Genomic DNA, 16,253 nt, shown 5'->3' on the forward strand with positions numbered 1-16,253 from the left:
GGGCCTATCATGGGGAGGGGGGAGGGGGGAGGGATTGCATTGGGGAGTTATACCTGATATAAATGATGAATTGATGGGTGCTGACGAGTTGACGGGTGCAGCACACCAACATGGCACATGTATACATATGTAACAAACCTGCACGTTATGCACATGTACCCTAGAACTTAAAGTATAATAAAAAAAAAAATTAAAAAAGAAAAAAAAAAAAAAAGAAGTGGTCTAGGGATCATAAATAAAGGAAGTAAAAGTATGATTGTGGAGCCTAGTTTTTGCCTTAAGGCACAGCAAAGGGCACTTTTGTACAATAGGACCAGGTCAGTGTTCCTACTCTGATCAGATCATCTACTCTTAGTTGGAGAGGAACAAGATGTGGAGAAAGGCATACAAGGTTCTTCCTCAGAACTCCCAAGCACAGGAAAAGTCGTTCCTCTGTGGGTTGAGTTAGAAGCACGGCAGATAGAGCCAGGGAGAAGTCCATTCCCCACTTTCTAGGTTAAGATGTTGAAAAGGCAGTATAGTACGTCACATTTCAGGATAATTTATTTGATCTAAAACCTGTTTTGCCCTGTTACATTTTTTATTATGAATTCTTAAAATGATTCTGAGATTTCCATACTGACCTCAGACCCTTGGAGGAAAAACATGTTTTCAAATTACATTGCAATACACTTGAGACTGACCCTCAGTTGGTCAGTAATTCCAAGTTCTAGTGTTCCATTTCTGAGCAGATTGCTGTTTCTCCAGTGGTATATTCACTGAGACACATAATTGAAAACGAGTTGTTTTGGAGATTAATGATGGTTACTGTCTTACCACTTACCCCTTTTTCTCTCTGCAGTTTCTGCACGTGTGTTTTGTAGTTGTGTTTAGAAATGTGATATGTAAAAACATACCCCTAGAACCACAGAATAACATATAGTTCAGGGAGTTTGACTCTAAGAGACATGAAGAAATTGAAAGCATTTGAGGAAATAGCAAACTCACATCTCATTTTGTGTTTGCTCTCTGGTGTGGTAATGGGTTAAATTGCCTGAATTATTAAGTCATTACTCTGTTTTCTGTGTTTGCCAAACTTATGTAGCTGAATTTAAGTTACAATACTACTTTGTCTTATCTCTTCACTTTTTTCCACCTTCCTTCAATAAGGAACTGTATAAGCATTTGAAGAATAATTTACATAAAAGCCTGTAGTAGGAGGAGGCCATCTATAGGGGATATAATATTGGGGACCATCCAGGAGGAAGACAGCCGCTTCCAGGTTTGAGCTTAGGACGGATCAACCACTTGGGTGTCGTCTGCCCTCTCAGAACAGCCCCTGGGTCTTGGACTCCACGAGGGTTTCACAAACTCCTGCCTGAATTCTGAGACTCCACAGAGAGGCTTTTGACTGTGGATGGATACAGAATTCTTGTGGATGTTGGGATATGAGTGGGTCACCTTCCATTTTGACATCTTGGTCTATCACAATTTCCCAAACATTCTTCTTGATGTTGAGTAATGTGTTTCAACTTCAAGGAAATAACATTTTGATAAATAAATATAGCCATGGGGCGAGGGTTAGAAAACTTACCTGTTGGGTACTGGGTACTATTGTGTAGTATACCAGGGTGATCATACAATCATACCCCCACACCTCAGCATCACATAATATACCTCTGTAATAATCCTGTACATGTACCTCATGCTTCTAAAATAAAAGTTGAAAAAGAAAAAATATGTAGCCATATTATTAAGACTCAATTAAGAGAGGTTATAGTGTTGCACATTTTTCCTTTCCTCTCAAATTAAGGATTACATAGAAATTTAAAATGAGATTTCCATAATGTGTTAAATTGTCCGTGGGAAATTGAACATTCATTGTATACATTTATGTAGAATTTTAACATGTATACAACCATTATTTAAGACAAGAATAAAGAACCTTAAAATATATACATGTTTGTAAAAATCTCAATAGTGGATGTTAACAGATGTTAACATCTATAGCATTGGATCTCATTAGTTTAACAGCTTTGGCAGGCACACCTCATTCATTGTGCTAATGATATCCTTTGTCAGCAGGAAGGAAAGAATATTGATTTATCAAAAGATGAATAGATTTGCATGTTTAGTGTAAATCCCTGCTGTGAGGATTCCTTTGACTTAGTTTTAAAATGTTTATACAGGTTCTTACTGAGAAGGGAAATGAGGAAAAAGGGAAAAACATGCTGATACCTTTGAGAATTTATAACTTGAGATAAGACTACAACCAAGATAGATTTGAAAATAAAATAATTCACTTGATACAAAGATAATTATACAAAAATCATTTGTGTTGCTATATACTAGCAATCAACGGTTGAAAATTAAAATTTTATAATAGCATCAAAAACATGTAATATTTAGCTTAACTCTAACAATATGTGTAGACCTACAAATCATCAATAAAAGAAACCAAAGGAGACTTCAATGAAGAGCTATACCAGGTTCAGGGACCAGAAGACTATTGTTAAGATGTTAATTTTTTCCTATAGACACAGTGCATTCTCAGGAAAAATTCCAGCAGGCTTTTTTGCAGAGATGAACAAGCTTTTAAAAAATTTTATATGGAAAGGGGAAGGAACTTAAATAGCCGTAGAATTTTGGAAAAGGGCAGCCAAGTTGATTTAAGATTTACTATAAAGCCAAGTTATCAAAACAGTTGGAATTGGTGAAAGAGTAGACACATAAATCAGTGGAACAAAGCAAAGAGTCCTCATATATATGGCAGTTTATCTTCAACAGAAATACAAAGAAAATTCCATGTTGAAAGGATGGGATAGTATTTTCAACAAATGGCACTGTAACAATTGGACATCTACGTGCAATTAAAAAAAAAAAAAGGAAGAAAGAAAAATACCTTTGACCCATATCTCACTATAGAAAAAAAAAAAAATGAACTCAAAATAGGTAATCTAAATGGAGACTCTTTAAAATAGAAGAAAATATAGAATATCTCTGTGTCTTTGGGTTAGGCAAAGTATTCTTAGGTACAGCACTAAGAGCTTGCACCATTAAGGAAAACAGTCATAAAATACACTTCTTACAAATTAAAAGCTCTTCACAAAAGACAGTTAACAGAAAGGCAAGCCACAAACTGGGACAAAATATTTGGACAACACATACCTGACAGAAGACTTCAATCACAGGAAAACAAACAGCCCAACAAAATAAAATAGACAAAAAGACTTGAACAAACGTTTCACTGAAGAAAGTATACAGATGAGATTTTAAATTATGGGCTGGCTAGGATGTGGACAGCTAGAGCTCCTATACATTGCTGGCGGGGATGCAATTTCTTATAAAATTAGAAATATGCTTAACTGTATGGCCCAGTGACCCCACTTAATAGGTGTCTGGCCAAGAGAAACGAAAACTTATGTTGACACAAAAAGCCTGTTTATGAATATGTGCAGTGTCTTTCGCCATAATTGCCAAAAACTGTAAACAACCTAAATGTTCTTTGCTGGTGAATGTAGATAAATAAACTGTGGTTCATCTATGGAATATTACTGAGCAATAAAATAATTTTCTGATATACACAGTAACACGAAATGAGTCTTACATGCATTATCCTAAGTGAACAAAATCTAAACTTGAAAGACTACATACTGTGTGCTTCTATTTAGATGATGTTCTGGTAAAGGCAAAATCATAGGAACAGAAAGCAGATTGTTGTTTGCCTAAGGGCGAGTGGCCTAAAAAAATTTTGGAAGGGTAATTAAACAGTTCTAGAGTTTAATGGTGTTTATGGTTATAGGGTGTATGTGTTTGTCCAAATTCATAGAAGTCTACATTTTTTAAAAATGAAATAATTGTGTAATTATACCACAATTTTTAAAAGTATTAAATGAAAATAGTTTGCCTTGAATCTTGATTAGTTAATTCATGCTGTTTGGTTGTCACTTAGGAAGGAACTAAACCATCTTGCTATCCAGTAATATTAGAGAAGGCAACAAAGTTGATGTATTTTGTACCCATGACACCGTTGTTTATTGAGTATTAAGTAATGCTCGTTTTTGAACGCATTATTAAATTATAAAAGAAAGCAATGCATTTTGTAACCTAAAAGACACTTCTGTAGTCTGTGTTTTACGTAACTTGCTAAATGAAATTGCCTCTCTAGCACAGTTGGTGTGTGATTTATTGAAAACAAGGAGAAGAAATTTGTTAGGAAAGTTAGGGAGCTCTTTCCACAGAGAAAAAGCTAAGGAAGAATGGAGAAAATTAAACAGAACTCCAGGAGAGAGAAGAGATAAAAGATGATATTAAATGTAGGTCTCAGCAGGAGAATTAAGGTATTTAGGATCAGAGGAGAAAAGATGTAAGTAGAATAGCATTAGGTGAAAACTGGACAATTACAACTTAGAAACCATTGGTAAATAATCTCCTTAGGTACATTATCTTAACTTTCCAAAATGATGCCGCAGTGTTTACTTTGTAGCAATTTGTTGGAAGGTAGAAATATACCTTGCAGTAATTTCTTTATTGTTAACTTCTCCTTGTTGTAGACCAGGACCTTGTAACCATGAGAAGTATAGAAGAACAGATCATGTATTTTTAGATACCTAGCTGTTAAGATCCTTTCTTAAGGGAAAGAAAGAAACTCAGTCAGTATTGTGTATAGCACCTTGCATATGCTGAGTGTTCAGTAATTGATTAGATATTTGTTCATGTAGTAAGTGAAACAAAATTATTATAGTAAGTAAAGCTAATGGGTTTTTTCTTTCATGCCTCTTCAAGGTGGAACAAGCTATTGCTTTTGACCCATTAGCTTCAATACTGTTATCTCTAGCATCATTTTGCCCTTCTACTGACACTTCTCTGAGCAATATTTTTTTTCCCCTAATGTTTCAACTTCATTTTTTTCATAGGCAGGAGTCAAGCTTGCAGATAATGTTCCAGCTTTAGACAGATGAATAAGAAAAGTGCCTTTCTTCTTACTTAGAGGGAGGGGGTGGTGGGAGGAGAGTCCATTGAGGATCCTTAGGAAAAGAATTTCAGTATTTTCCCTCCTGTGAGTTTTTGTCTTATATCAGCTCTGTGGTTATGGATGATTTCAGAGTTACCAGTGTCACCATTCTTCATCATCACAGTTAGAAACAGACTTTGGAGCATGGCTTAATAAGAACCTGGTATTTGCTCTGTTTTCAGCATTGTTGATGCTCTTCGGAGCCTCAGCCAGACATTTATGTGCATCATTGTAGAAGCACAGAAAAGTGGTAGGAAGTGGTAGGAAGTGGCTCTTTATTCTTACTACAGTTTTAGAATTTTCAGGATTAAAGTTTAATTTTTCTTTCTGGGGAAAAAAAAATAAATGTAACCATAGCATAAAATATACTTAAAGCACCTGTTATCTCTGTTCTTCCTTAGGCCATTTCCCTTTGAAGAAAGGGTAGAAGTTCAAGCAGGGAGGTCTTGATTGTTGGTTACAAGAAAAGCGGTGACTTGTGTTTTTTTCTTTTGTAAAAATTTCGCATTTAAGTTATACAGTAGAATTGACTTTTTGTGAGTACAGTTCTTTGAATTTTAACATATATATAGATTTCTGTAATCACTGCCACCATCAGGATCAGAGTAGCTTTGTCACCCCCAACAACCCCTGTCCTGTGCTCTTCCTTTAGAGTCAGCTTTCCACCATCTCTGTCCCCTGGTAACCACTAACTGTTTTATTGTTACCGTTTTGTCTGTTTCAGAATAGATATATAAGCTTTCGGATGGTCGTCTTTCAGTATTATGCCTTTGAGATTCATCCAAGTTTTTGCGTGCATTATGGTTTAATAAGTAAAATATTTTATATATCACATAAAGTACTTTTATTAAAAATGTGTATCTTTTTAATGCTGATTTGTCGTTTTTCTCCATTCAGATTTGTGTTGTAAATCCTGTGGTTTTAAAATATTCCCATTGTTTCTTAATTGCAGGTGATTTTGCAGTTCTTCTTAAAGCAGGCATGACTGTAAAGCAAGCAATTGTATACAACCTCCTCTCTGCCATGATGGCTTACATAGGCATGCTCATAGGCACAGCTGTTGGTCAGTATGCCAATAACATCACACTTTGGATCTTTGCAGTCACTGCAGGCATGTTCCTCTATGTAGCCTTGGTGGATATGGTAAGATATTTTATATTTTTTTGTGGTACTAAATCTGCAAATGAAAGAAATCCTTGGAAGTGGTTTGAAGCCAAACTATTTTTAAAAATATAACTCATTTTAAAGGCATAATATCCTAAATAATCTCTTAAGGAAAGACATTTATTTAAGTAGGAGGTTTCCTTTTATGGAAACCAGTTGAGTTGCTGAAAATGTCTGTCCAAATGATGTTACTATTTAAATAATCATTAGTAGTAGAGTTATAATTACAGAATTATTATACTACTTTGAAGACTTTGTAATATTGGGGTAAAAGTGTTTTATTTTTGTTAGCAAAATTAATTTTTTGAGCTTGTTTTGTGGCAAACAGGAGAGAAATACTATTCCTGTTAGGTAAGCCAGTCTTCTGGAAGGAAGTGGTATGTATTCCATAGGGTTTATGTAATTTCTCTTATTTCTAAATTTAGCTTAAAGTTAAATGTAAATGCTAACAATTTGTTTTATTTTGATTCTACTTTAATACCCCAAATATGTTTGTGTATTTATAGAACTAGCAATTAGGTTTTTTTGTTTGTTTGTTTGACTAGATATGATGTTTACTTTTTTTTTTCTGGTAAGATCATCACAGTCTTATTTCAAAATTATGCAGCCATTTTTTTTTTTCTTTTTACAAGATAGGGTCTCGCTCTGTTGCCCAGTCTGGAGTACAATGGCATGGATATGGCTCCCTGCAGCCTTGACTTCCTGGGCTCAAGCAGTTCTCCTGCCTCAGCCCCTGAGTAGCTAGGACTATACGTAACTGCCACCACAGCCAGCAAAAAAAAAATAATAATAATAATAAATATATATATATATATATATATATTTTTTTTAATACAGATAGGGTCTTGCTATGTTGCCCAGGCTGGTCTCAAACTCCTGGACTCAAGCACTTCTCCTGCTTCAGCCTCTCAAAGTGCTGGGATTACAAGTGTGAGCCACCACACCCAGCCTAGCCTAAATTTTTAATCACAGAATTAATGCCTGTTTATCATAGAAGGTTTCGAAAATGTAAACAATTGTTTATTTTTGTTTACAAAATTACCTAGGAATAGTCATCTTCCCTGCTGACTTTTAATATCTCATTTCCTATTCTCACCCTCGGCTGATAACCTTGCTTCTGATTTCATGGGGAACACTGAAACCATCAATCCACAAGTTCTCATCATCACTTCTGCTTATCTTGGTGAATCTGTGCCCATTTACATTCTTTCCTGGTACCAAAAGGAAACTTCCTAGCTGGTGCTCCTGCAAACTGTTCCCTAGAACTGATCCCCTTTTGCTAACTCCCTTAAATTCTCCTTTCTCTTTCCCACACCATTTCCCCCCTTCTGCTGGATTATTTCTATTAGCCTATAAACCTCATATTACTTCTCCCTTCTTAAAAAGTTCGGGGACCTCTCTTAGTTCCAACTTCCCCTTCAGCCATCACCCTTATTGCTGCTCTCTTTTAGAACATTTTCATTGGTTTGTTTTGTTTGGTTGGTTTTGTTTTGGGTTATTTTTTGAGACAGGGTCTCACTCTGTTACCCAGACTGGAATGCAATGGTGCAATCATAGCTCATTGCAGCCTTGACTCCCCAGGCTCAAGTGATCCTCCTGCCTCTACCTCCTGAGTAACTGGGACCACAGGTGCACACCACCATGCCTAAATTTTTTTTTTTTTTTAAGACATGGAGTCTCACTATCTTGCCCAGGCTGGTCTTGAATGCCTGGCCTCAAACAATGCTTCAGCCTCAGCCTTCCAAAGTGCTGAGATTATAGGTGTAAGCCAACATGCCATGCCCGTTGTTTATTTTTAAATTTTCCTCTGTTTTTGAGCCAAACCTAATGAGGTTTTCCCCCTGACTTTTCTGCCAGAACTGCTTTTGTCAAATTAACCATTGACCATGGCATCGCTAAGTCTACTAGTCATTTTCCGGTCTTCATTTTTCTTGTCATAACAGCAGAACTTGACAGTTGGTCATTCTCTTTTCTTTGAAATGCTTTTATGTCAGTAGGCTTATGTTTGTTTGTTTGTTTATTTGTTGTGAGACAGTCTTGCTGTGCTGCCCAGGCTGGAGTGTAGTGGCATGATCTCAGCTCCCTACAGCCTCCACCTCCTGGGTTCAGCAATTTTCCTGCCTCTGCCACCCAAGTAGCTGCAATGACAGGCATGTGCCATCATGCCCAGTCTTTTGTCAGTAGGTTTCTATAACACCACAATTTCCTGGCCTTTTCTCCACCTTGCTGGCTTTTCTCAGACTCTGTACTGGATCTTCCTCTTCTCCCCCTGCATCTAAATGTTGGCAAAAGACATAAGTAATTTCATCTAATTTCCTGGCTTTAAATATTTATTGGCTGATGATTCCTAAATTCGTATCTTTAGTATAGGCTTTTCCTTTAACTCCAGACTAATCCAAGTGTACTTGAATGTCTACAAGGCATTGTGCACTTCACATGTTCAGAACAGCTCTTGACATTACCAACACTACTCCTTGACCAGCCTGTCTTGTAGAATTCTCTATCTCAGAAATGATGATACCTTTATTCTTCTAGTTGCTCAAAAAACCTGAGTGTCACCCTTTGCCTCAACTTTTTGCCCTCCCACATATTGTTTGCTAGAAAGCCCTGAGACCTCTTTTGCCTAACCACCTGTACCCTCATCATTTTCATCCAAGCCACCGCCATCTTTCTCTTTTTAACTGCTCTCCCTGCTCTGCCCTTGCCCTGCCTTCCAACTCTGTATCAGCTCAACTAGAGTGATCCTTTTAAGCCATAGATCACATCATCCCATTTGTATGCTTCACATTGTGGTTTTTCATCCCAGAGTAAAAGTCCTAAAGTTCTTTCTTTGACTTGCAAAGTTTTTCATCATCCTTGAACATTTCCACTCCCTTGTCTTCCTTAGTTTTCCTATCCTTACTTCAAATCCTCCCACTCTCCCCAAGGGACACTTTGCGTCAGGGCTGTGGCACCTGCTGATCACCCCTCCGGAATAGTTTTCCTGCAGACATCCTCATGGCTAGCTCCTGTTTAGGAGGCATCTTATCTAAAATTTAAATCTCCCCTTCAACATTTCATATCCTCTATCCCTGCTTTACTTTTTCTCCATTGTACGTGTATCTCAACCTATTAATGCCATTTTACTTATTTATTGTGTTCCTTGTCTTCCCCACTAAGATGTCAGCTCTGGGAGGACAGGCATTTTCGTCTTATTTTATATACTACTGGAAATTTAGTTTATAGTTAGTATTCCCTTACATCTGTAACACTAGAAATTTACAGATACAAGAAGAATGAGTCTTTACAGAAAGGATTTATAGTTTAACGCAGAAGAAAAGTAGTTATTAATTACAGTTATTTTCATACATGTTATGATAGAGTTTTGCACCATGTTCGTGGAACTACAGCGAGGCCGGCTAAAAAGTTGGGGAGTAGAAAGTTTTTCTGTCAAAAAATCCGATCTGAGTTCTAAAGAATGGAGTTTATTAGAAGCAAGGGGAAGGGTCGTATGAGGAAGCTGAATGATTTATAACATCATTCCTTTGAACAGTAAGTCTGTAGCTAGGACTATATTCTGAGGAAATAACATGACTACTCCTGATAAACAAACAAAAATAAAACCTCACTACTTGGTTCTTTGCAGGAGTATTTATAATGTCATAATTATATTGGAAACACTCTAAATGTTCAAGAGAAAGGGAAGAAACTATCCATATATATTTTGTGAGATTTTAATGACACAGAAATTGGGTATTTTCTAATGTTAAAGTAGGAAAAAATGGATCCACATTGTCATCAGGTAGGTGTTGGCCATATCCTGACAGTCACACAACATGCCATACCAAAACGATGGGAGTTTATCTTGTAAACTTTAGAGAGCCATTAAAAAGTGTAAGCAGTAGAGTGATATGATCACATTTTTGTTTCAGAAAGACCACTTTGGCTCTGTGGAGGAAGACTTTTATTGATTTAAAGCCATTCAATAAGATATCAACAGTCCCAGAAGTTTTAGTTTGAGATACCTATAGGATATCCAGGTAGAAGTATCCAGTTGTAGAGGACTTTGAGTGGTGCTGTTTATCAATCAGTACTGAAGCATTTTTGTATGATATTTTAAACAAGTATGGCCATACCCATAGGGGTTGATTGACTCTTAGCTGTGGTTGTGACAAACAGTGTGGGTGTTGCCATTCAGATTAGAATTAAATGTGGCAAAGCTATAGTTCCTGTTCTAGTTGGTATGTATATATATCTAGAGGGCATATTTCTCTAAAACATGCTGCATATTGTTTATGCTTACGCATTTAAGGAAAGTCATAATCAAAAATCTTTGTAACAATAAAAACTTGGGGGAAGGAGGAGAAAGGATAGAGTAAAATAGTCTTCTTACTAGAACTATATGTAGGAAGCTGTCAGTTTGAAGGGCCAGATAGTAAATGGTTTAGGCTTTGGGGACCATATGGTTTCTGTCACAGTTATTCAGCTCTGCCATTGTAGTGAGTGGTTCCTGTGACAGCGCTTGTGCTGTTGTAGTAGCACAAAGGCTGCCACAGATAATGTGTAAATGAATAGGCATGGCCAGATTCAGTATGGTTTGCCAACTCTTAGACCATTAGTTGATTTGATAAAGTGATTTTGTGAATGGTTTGGACAAGAAAATAATCTTTACTAGCTATTGTATGCCATTTCTGTAGACTTTTAAACAGAATTTATGATAGCATGCTGTAGTTCTTAAATATGACCTTTAGGAGATGGCTAAAGTATACCGTAGCACCGTCAGAGCATGGTGGTTGGATTAATTTTACCCATTATTTAATAACAAATAATGATGTTTCTTCCTAGACAGAAAGAAGTATGAATTAAGAATTATGTGACTTAACACTAGATTTCTCCTCCCTAAACCCCAAAGCACCAAGATACTGTTTTGGAGCAAAACGTAGTGTCCCAGAGAGTAGCATATCGGTGTCATCTTTCTGTAGATATTGATTGCACATTTGAACTATGTTTGCAGAAAAGTGAAAGTAAAAATTGGAAGTAGCAGTTCTTTCACAATTTTAGATTAGGTTTGGGTGGAAAGAATGTATGCCTATAATGATGCAAATGTATTTCTTCCACAAATCTTATTTACTTAGACAAATTAAAGGAATTTAATTTTTATATTTTGAATCTACAGATTATTTTTAGATGTAGTAGTATGTGGTATGCTTTAGAAATTGAAGTATATAAACTTCTCTCTTTTTTTGAGACGGAGTTTTGCTCTTGTTGCCCAGGATGGAGTACAGTGGCGCGATCTCACCTCCACCTCCTGGGTTCAAGCAGTTCTCCTGCTTCAGCCTCCCAGGATTACAGGCATGCACCACCACACCCAGCTAATTTTGTATTTTTGGTAGAGATGGGGTTACTCCATGTTGGTCAGGCTGGTCTCAAACTCCCAACCTCAGTTGATCTGCCTACCTTGGTCTCCCAAAGTGCTGGGATTACAGGCATGAGCCACCATGCCCAGCCGTGTATAAACGTTTCAAAGCACTATGCCTTCAAAGATGTGACAATTTTCAGAATTTTGACATTTTATCAATATTAAGAGAATAGAGTACACTGTGAGGGCAGTGTGCATGACTTGGTACTAGTTATGCTGGATAGCTCTGCTAGGTGATTTTCTTTGTCTGTTACTGGAATGAAAGCAGTGGCTTAAGGGCATAGAGATAGCGATTTGGATTTGTCCCCTAGTATCTCTTTGCTGTCATGTGCAGTGGGAAATGAGAATTTCAAGTGGAAAAGAGTGAAGAAGTGAAACCATTTTGAATTAGTTATTTCCCAAAATAATCTTCCTTTTTTTAATTTTATTTTTATTTTTATTTTTATTTTTTTGAGATGGAGTTTTGCTCTCTTGCCCAGGCTGGAGTGCAGTGGTGTGATCTCAGCTCACTGCAACCTCTGCCTTCCGGGTTCAAATCATTCTCCTGCCTCAGCCTCCCAAGTAGCTGGGACTACATGCGCGCCCCACCACGCCCGGCTAATTTTTCTATTTTTATGGGTTTCACCATATTGGCCAGGCTGGTCTCGAACTCCTGACCCCATGATCCCCCCACCTCGGCCTTCCAAAGTGCTGGGATTTCCAGGCGTGAGCCACCGTGCCCAGCCCAAGAATCTTCCTTTCTTAGTGATTTTAAGATACATTAGTAAATGTGGGAATTGTGATCTTTTTTTCTGAGTTGACACATTGGTAATAAGTTGCTTTATACTTTAGCACAAAGTAAAATGTCAGAATTTATAAGGTCAGTGGATAGTAACTGGTTGAAAAATGACTAATGTGTATATTTTAAGTGTTTGTTGTGGGGGATGATGATGAATAGGGAACAGAGTTAGTATTTCCTTAATGACTAGCAAAAGCATAAAATTTCTTCAGTATTTGACTAAAATACATCTGGTGGGTAGCATTGTGTTCAATGAAATATTTTGTCTGTAGTTACACTTTAGTGATTAATTTTCTTAAGTAGGAAAATGGTTTTAAAAACTGTTTTGAGCAGAAGTATTATACAAAGTTTAATGTGAAGATTTGTTTTTCTAGCTTCCAGAAATGTTGCATGGTGATGGTGACAATGAAGAACATGGCTTTTGTCCTGTGGGGCAATTCATCCTTCAGAATTTAGGATTGCTGTTTGGCTTTGCCATTATGCTGGTGATTGCCCTCTATGAAGACAAAATTGTGTTTGACATCCAGTTTTAACCTTTCCCAGTAATCAGATTGTTGATTACGAGAATGTTACCATGCAGCTTTGCATCTGTTCCTTGTACTGTATGCACGTTGCTCAAAGGAAAGTCAGTGGCTTGCACTACTTACAAGTTTCGTAGATTTGAGCCTAACCACAAAAGGCCGGTGCTTAGTACTGTTTTCCCTGCACGTAGGGGTCTTTTAAAAATATAAAGCTTGTGATAAAGAGAGGAGAATATGGGACTCCATGAACCAGTGTTGATGTTTGATTAAGACTTTTCACAAAATAATCATATAAAACACTAGTCTCTTTATTAGTAGAAACTTCTGTGGCTATGCAGAAATAGAGATCGAACCAAAAAAAATCACTTAACTTTAAAAATATTTTAAATGGACTTTGGGGAGACATTTTTTGTGTGTTTTAAGAATGAATTGTAGTGTTCTTTAATTCAGCTACATATATACATGTGGTGATAGGGATCAACTTGACACAGCTTTGAAACTGCATAAAGTAGACATAGGAACTAGAGGAAAGCTCAGGCTGCATTAGAGTATGAATTTAGCATTGGGAAAAGCCCTTATTCTTGAATCTAGAGTTACTATTTTTGTATATATTTGCATAGTGTTTAAACCTGCAGCCTAAACTACTGAAATTTGTGATTGTATGTTTGTGTGAACTTCGGTTTAATGAAAGATTCATAATGGTTCTTTGTATTATTATAATACTTGGTGTTGGGGTGTTCTTTCTGTTTTGTTTTTTACTTTAATTTTGTTTTGGTTTTGTTTTGTTTTTTTTGGTGGGGGGAGGTGAGGGTTTGGAGCATGTGGTCAATGTTCTCTTTTTAAAAAATTGTAACCCTCTAGAAAATATCAAAGAAATGAACCAAACATGGTTTAAATAGTTGATTTTCCTATTTTAACAGTACCAACTCGTTAATTGGGAAATGTAAGTTCTGAATGTTCACGTTGCTTTACCAGTGTGGCATTGGAACCAAGAGCACATGCCGTGGCTGGCTACAAGGTCGTAAAGCAGAAAATCAAAGTTTACCATGTCTGTAATCTGTACATGAAGTGTCAATTTAGAACAGTGACTAGGATAAACTCCATTATTGCCATGGCTGTCATGGTACCCAAGTGACTTGGAAGACACATTTAAATTACTCAGCTGAAATCACCTGATCATCTTGTGCCAAGATATGCTGTTGGTGCCTGATAGGGGTTAGTCTCTTTTTTAGGTGCCCTGTTCTCCTAAGGTAATTGTGAATGATTTGTGAGAAGTGCAAGCCATGTTTATCCTGAAATTTTACTTAATAATTTGTATTACTAGTCATATGCATGTAGCTTTCTGTTTACATCCTATGCCACATGGTCTTCATTTATGCCAGGTAAACTGTATTTGAACTGTGTGCAGCTAGCTTTGTTTTAATCTGCTTGGCAAACAGTGTAGCTGCTGTAACAATCTTATTGTTCAAATATATAAGAGCCAAACTCTTTTCCATTCCATCTAAAATGTTTTCATTTAGTACTCTTCTTTCCTCCTACTCTATGAACTTTAAAACAAAAACAAAACTGAGAGCAGCACATGCATCCAGGTATTTATAGATTATTGCCAGTGTTTCTTCTGTATGCTATAAGCAAGGGAGCTTAGGTGTTCTTTCTTTAATTATTTATGCTTGAATCTGAAAAATTATTTGACTTACTCCATGGCCTCCTTATAATAAGTAGAAGTTTTATACATAGATTATTCTCAGCACTGGGCACTGAATTAGGACAGTCCTCATCTCATTGCTTGGCCCTTCAAGCAACCTAGCTAAAAGGTGCTGATATTTTATTTAGTACTGCCAACTTCAAGTGATTCATGTATCTTGATTTCTGAACCAAGATATATTTATAGTTCATTTTTGGGTTTTTATACCCAAATAGGATTCCGCATTCCAGCATTAAATCTGCTTCATCTTAGAACTTTTATAAAAGCAACAGCTGGAATATACTCCCAGTTTTAAAATACCTGATTTAAAGCAAGTGGGTTATGCTGAAGTATATAAAAAGTTTTATATTCTCTCAAAAACTGTATTATCTTTATTTGCCAGATTTTACAAATCTTTTAAGAGGGCTGTAACAGTTGCTGCTAGTATTAGGGTTCCACCAGTATTTAGTTTTCACATCATTCTAATGTATAGTTTCAAGTCTTACTAGACAATCTGAATTCCACTACATTTCTGTTGGCTCCAACATTCCTTTTAGCTTGACCAGTCTAATAATTTAAAATGTGTTTGTTGGAGGTTATTAATGTTACTTGTACAATGCTGTCACTGTGTGACATCCATATGAATTTTGGTATATATCACATTGCATTCAATCAATCAGCTGTGATTATGCTTAGAAATACTATAGTAACTAGATGCAGTGTGAATTTTTTCCATTAACAATAAGTCAGTGGCTTAAATGTGATTATGGTCCTGCAAGGTGATTCTTGCTAAAATATCTAAACTTTTGTTTTGTTTTAACTGAATCATTTTTTTTAACTTAAAAAGCTGGAAAATATCAAATGCTGTTTTTTTTTTCATTGTCAACAGTGGTGTGTCATTTTATGTATGTTCCTAATGCTTATGGAACTCCTCCAAAATAAAGTTACCCAGAGAGAGCAAATATGCCAATGTGTTTTCTTTAGTCTTTATTTCAGAACATTTCCTTACATTTAAGTATCAATCATATTAAGTTTATCTGCATTTGCTCATAAGTAAATTCATAATTATAACTTTAGTCAAATGTATTTAAACCAAAAAAAAAAAAAAAAGTTTAAGTAGTAAAATATGCTTCCTACTCAGCCATCCAACAAGAAATAGGAACAAGGAAATGACATCTTCTGGTTATGAATTAAGTTGACATAACAGTGCCACACCTCGTCCAATCCAGTGTTCCTTGGGTTGGTCAGAGGGAAGAGTCATGGCAATCACAAAATTTGTGGAATGGCCAGTGGTGGATAATGTTCCTCTCCGCTCACTTGTCTTATACAATGGAGCAACATAACTTGGCCGTTTTGGAATATCTGCCCTCTTACAGGGCTTTAGCCACATCTGGAAGAAAGTACATAACATCTCTAAGTCAAGGCTGTTAAATGTACATGTATTTGAGCCTACTGTCGTATTCTCAGAGTAAGGTTATGTATGCACATTTCTGTGGCCCAAATAGATTTATTTTCACCAGCGGTGCTGTGATTGCTCAAAACATTTTATAGAACTCTCATAACTGAGAAAAAATAGTTTTCGCCTACTCTGTCTAAAAGCATATTTTCCAACTATTCATCTCTCAACCACAATTACCTGGGAAATGACTTTTAGTACTTACAATGATAAAAAAAATCAGACATACTTTCAAAGGAGAGAATTGCCACACTGATAC

The 16,253-nt window shown here is 36.4% G+C and overlaps 2 protein-coding genes across 6 annotated transcripts in view; one reads left to right on the forward strand and one right to left on the reverse strand.

Moving 5' to 3' along the window:
• Window positions 1-15,502, forward strand: part of SLC39A10 (solute carrier family 39 member 10) — an 82,168-nt gene extending 66,666 nt beyond the window's left edge. For 4 of the 5 annotated variants that reach the window (XM_023217937.3, XM_023217929.3, XM_023217919.2 and 1 more), the window contains exons 9-10: window positions 5,946-6,136; window positions 12,708-15,500. In XM_023217937.3, coding sequence (XP_023073705.1) covers window positions 5,946-6,136; window positions 12,708-12,866 — 350 coding nt within the window. In that variant the 3' untranslated portion in view covers window positions 12,867-15,500. Of the gene's footprint in view, window positions 1-5,945; window positions 6,137-12,707 lie in introns of all 5 variants that reach the window. The other variant, XM_023217911.2, reaches the window with a different exon arrangement.
• Window positions 15,503-16,253, reverse strand: part of DNAH7 (dynein axonemal heavy chain 7) — a 358,505-nt gene continuing 357,754 nt past the window's right edge. The window contains exon 65 of the mRNA XM_023217897.2: window positions 15,503-15,928. Coding sequence (XP_023073665.1) covers window positions 15,722-15,928 — 207 coding nt within the window. The 3' untranslated portion in view covers window positions 15,503-15,721. The remainder of the gene's footprint in view (window positions 15,929-16,253) is intronic.

This window comes from Piliocolobus tephrosceles, chromosome 11 (assembly GCF_002776525.5).
Source record: "Piliocolobus tephrosceles isolate RC106 chromosome 11, ASM277652v3, whole genome shotgun sequence".
Classification (NCBI taxonomy): Eukaryota; Metazoa; Chordata; class Mammalia; order Primates; family Cercopithecidae; genus Piliocolobus; species Piliocolobus tephrosceles.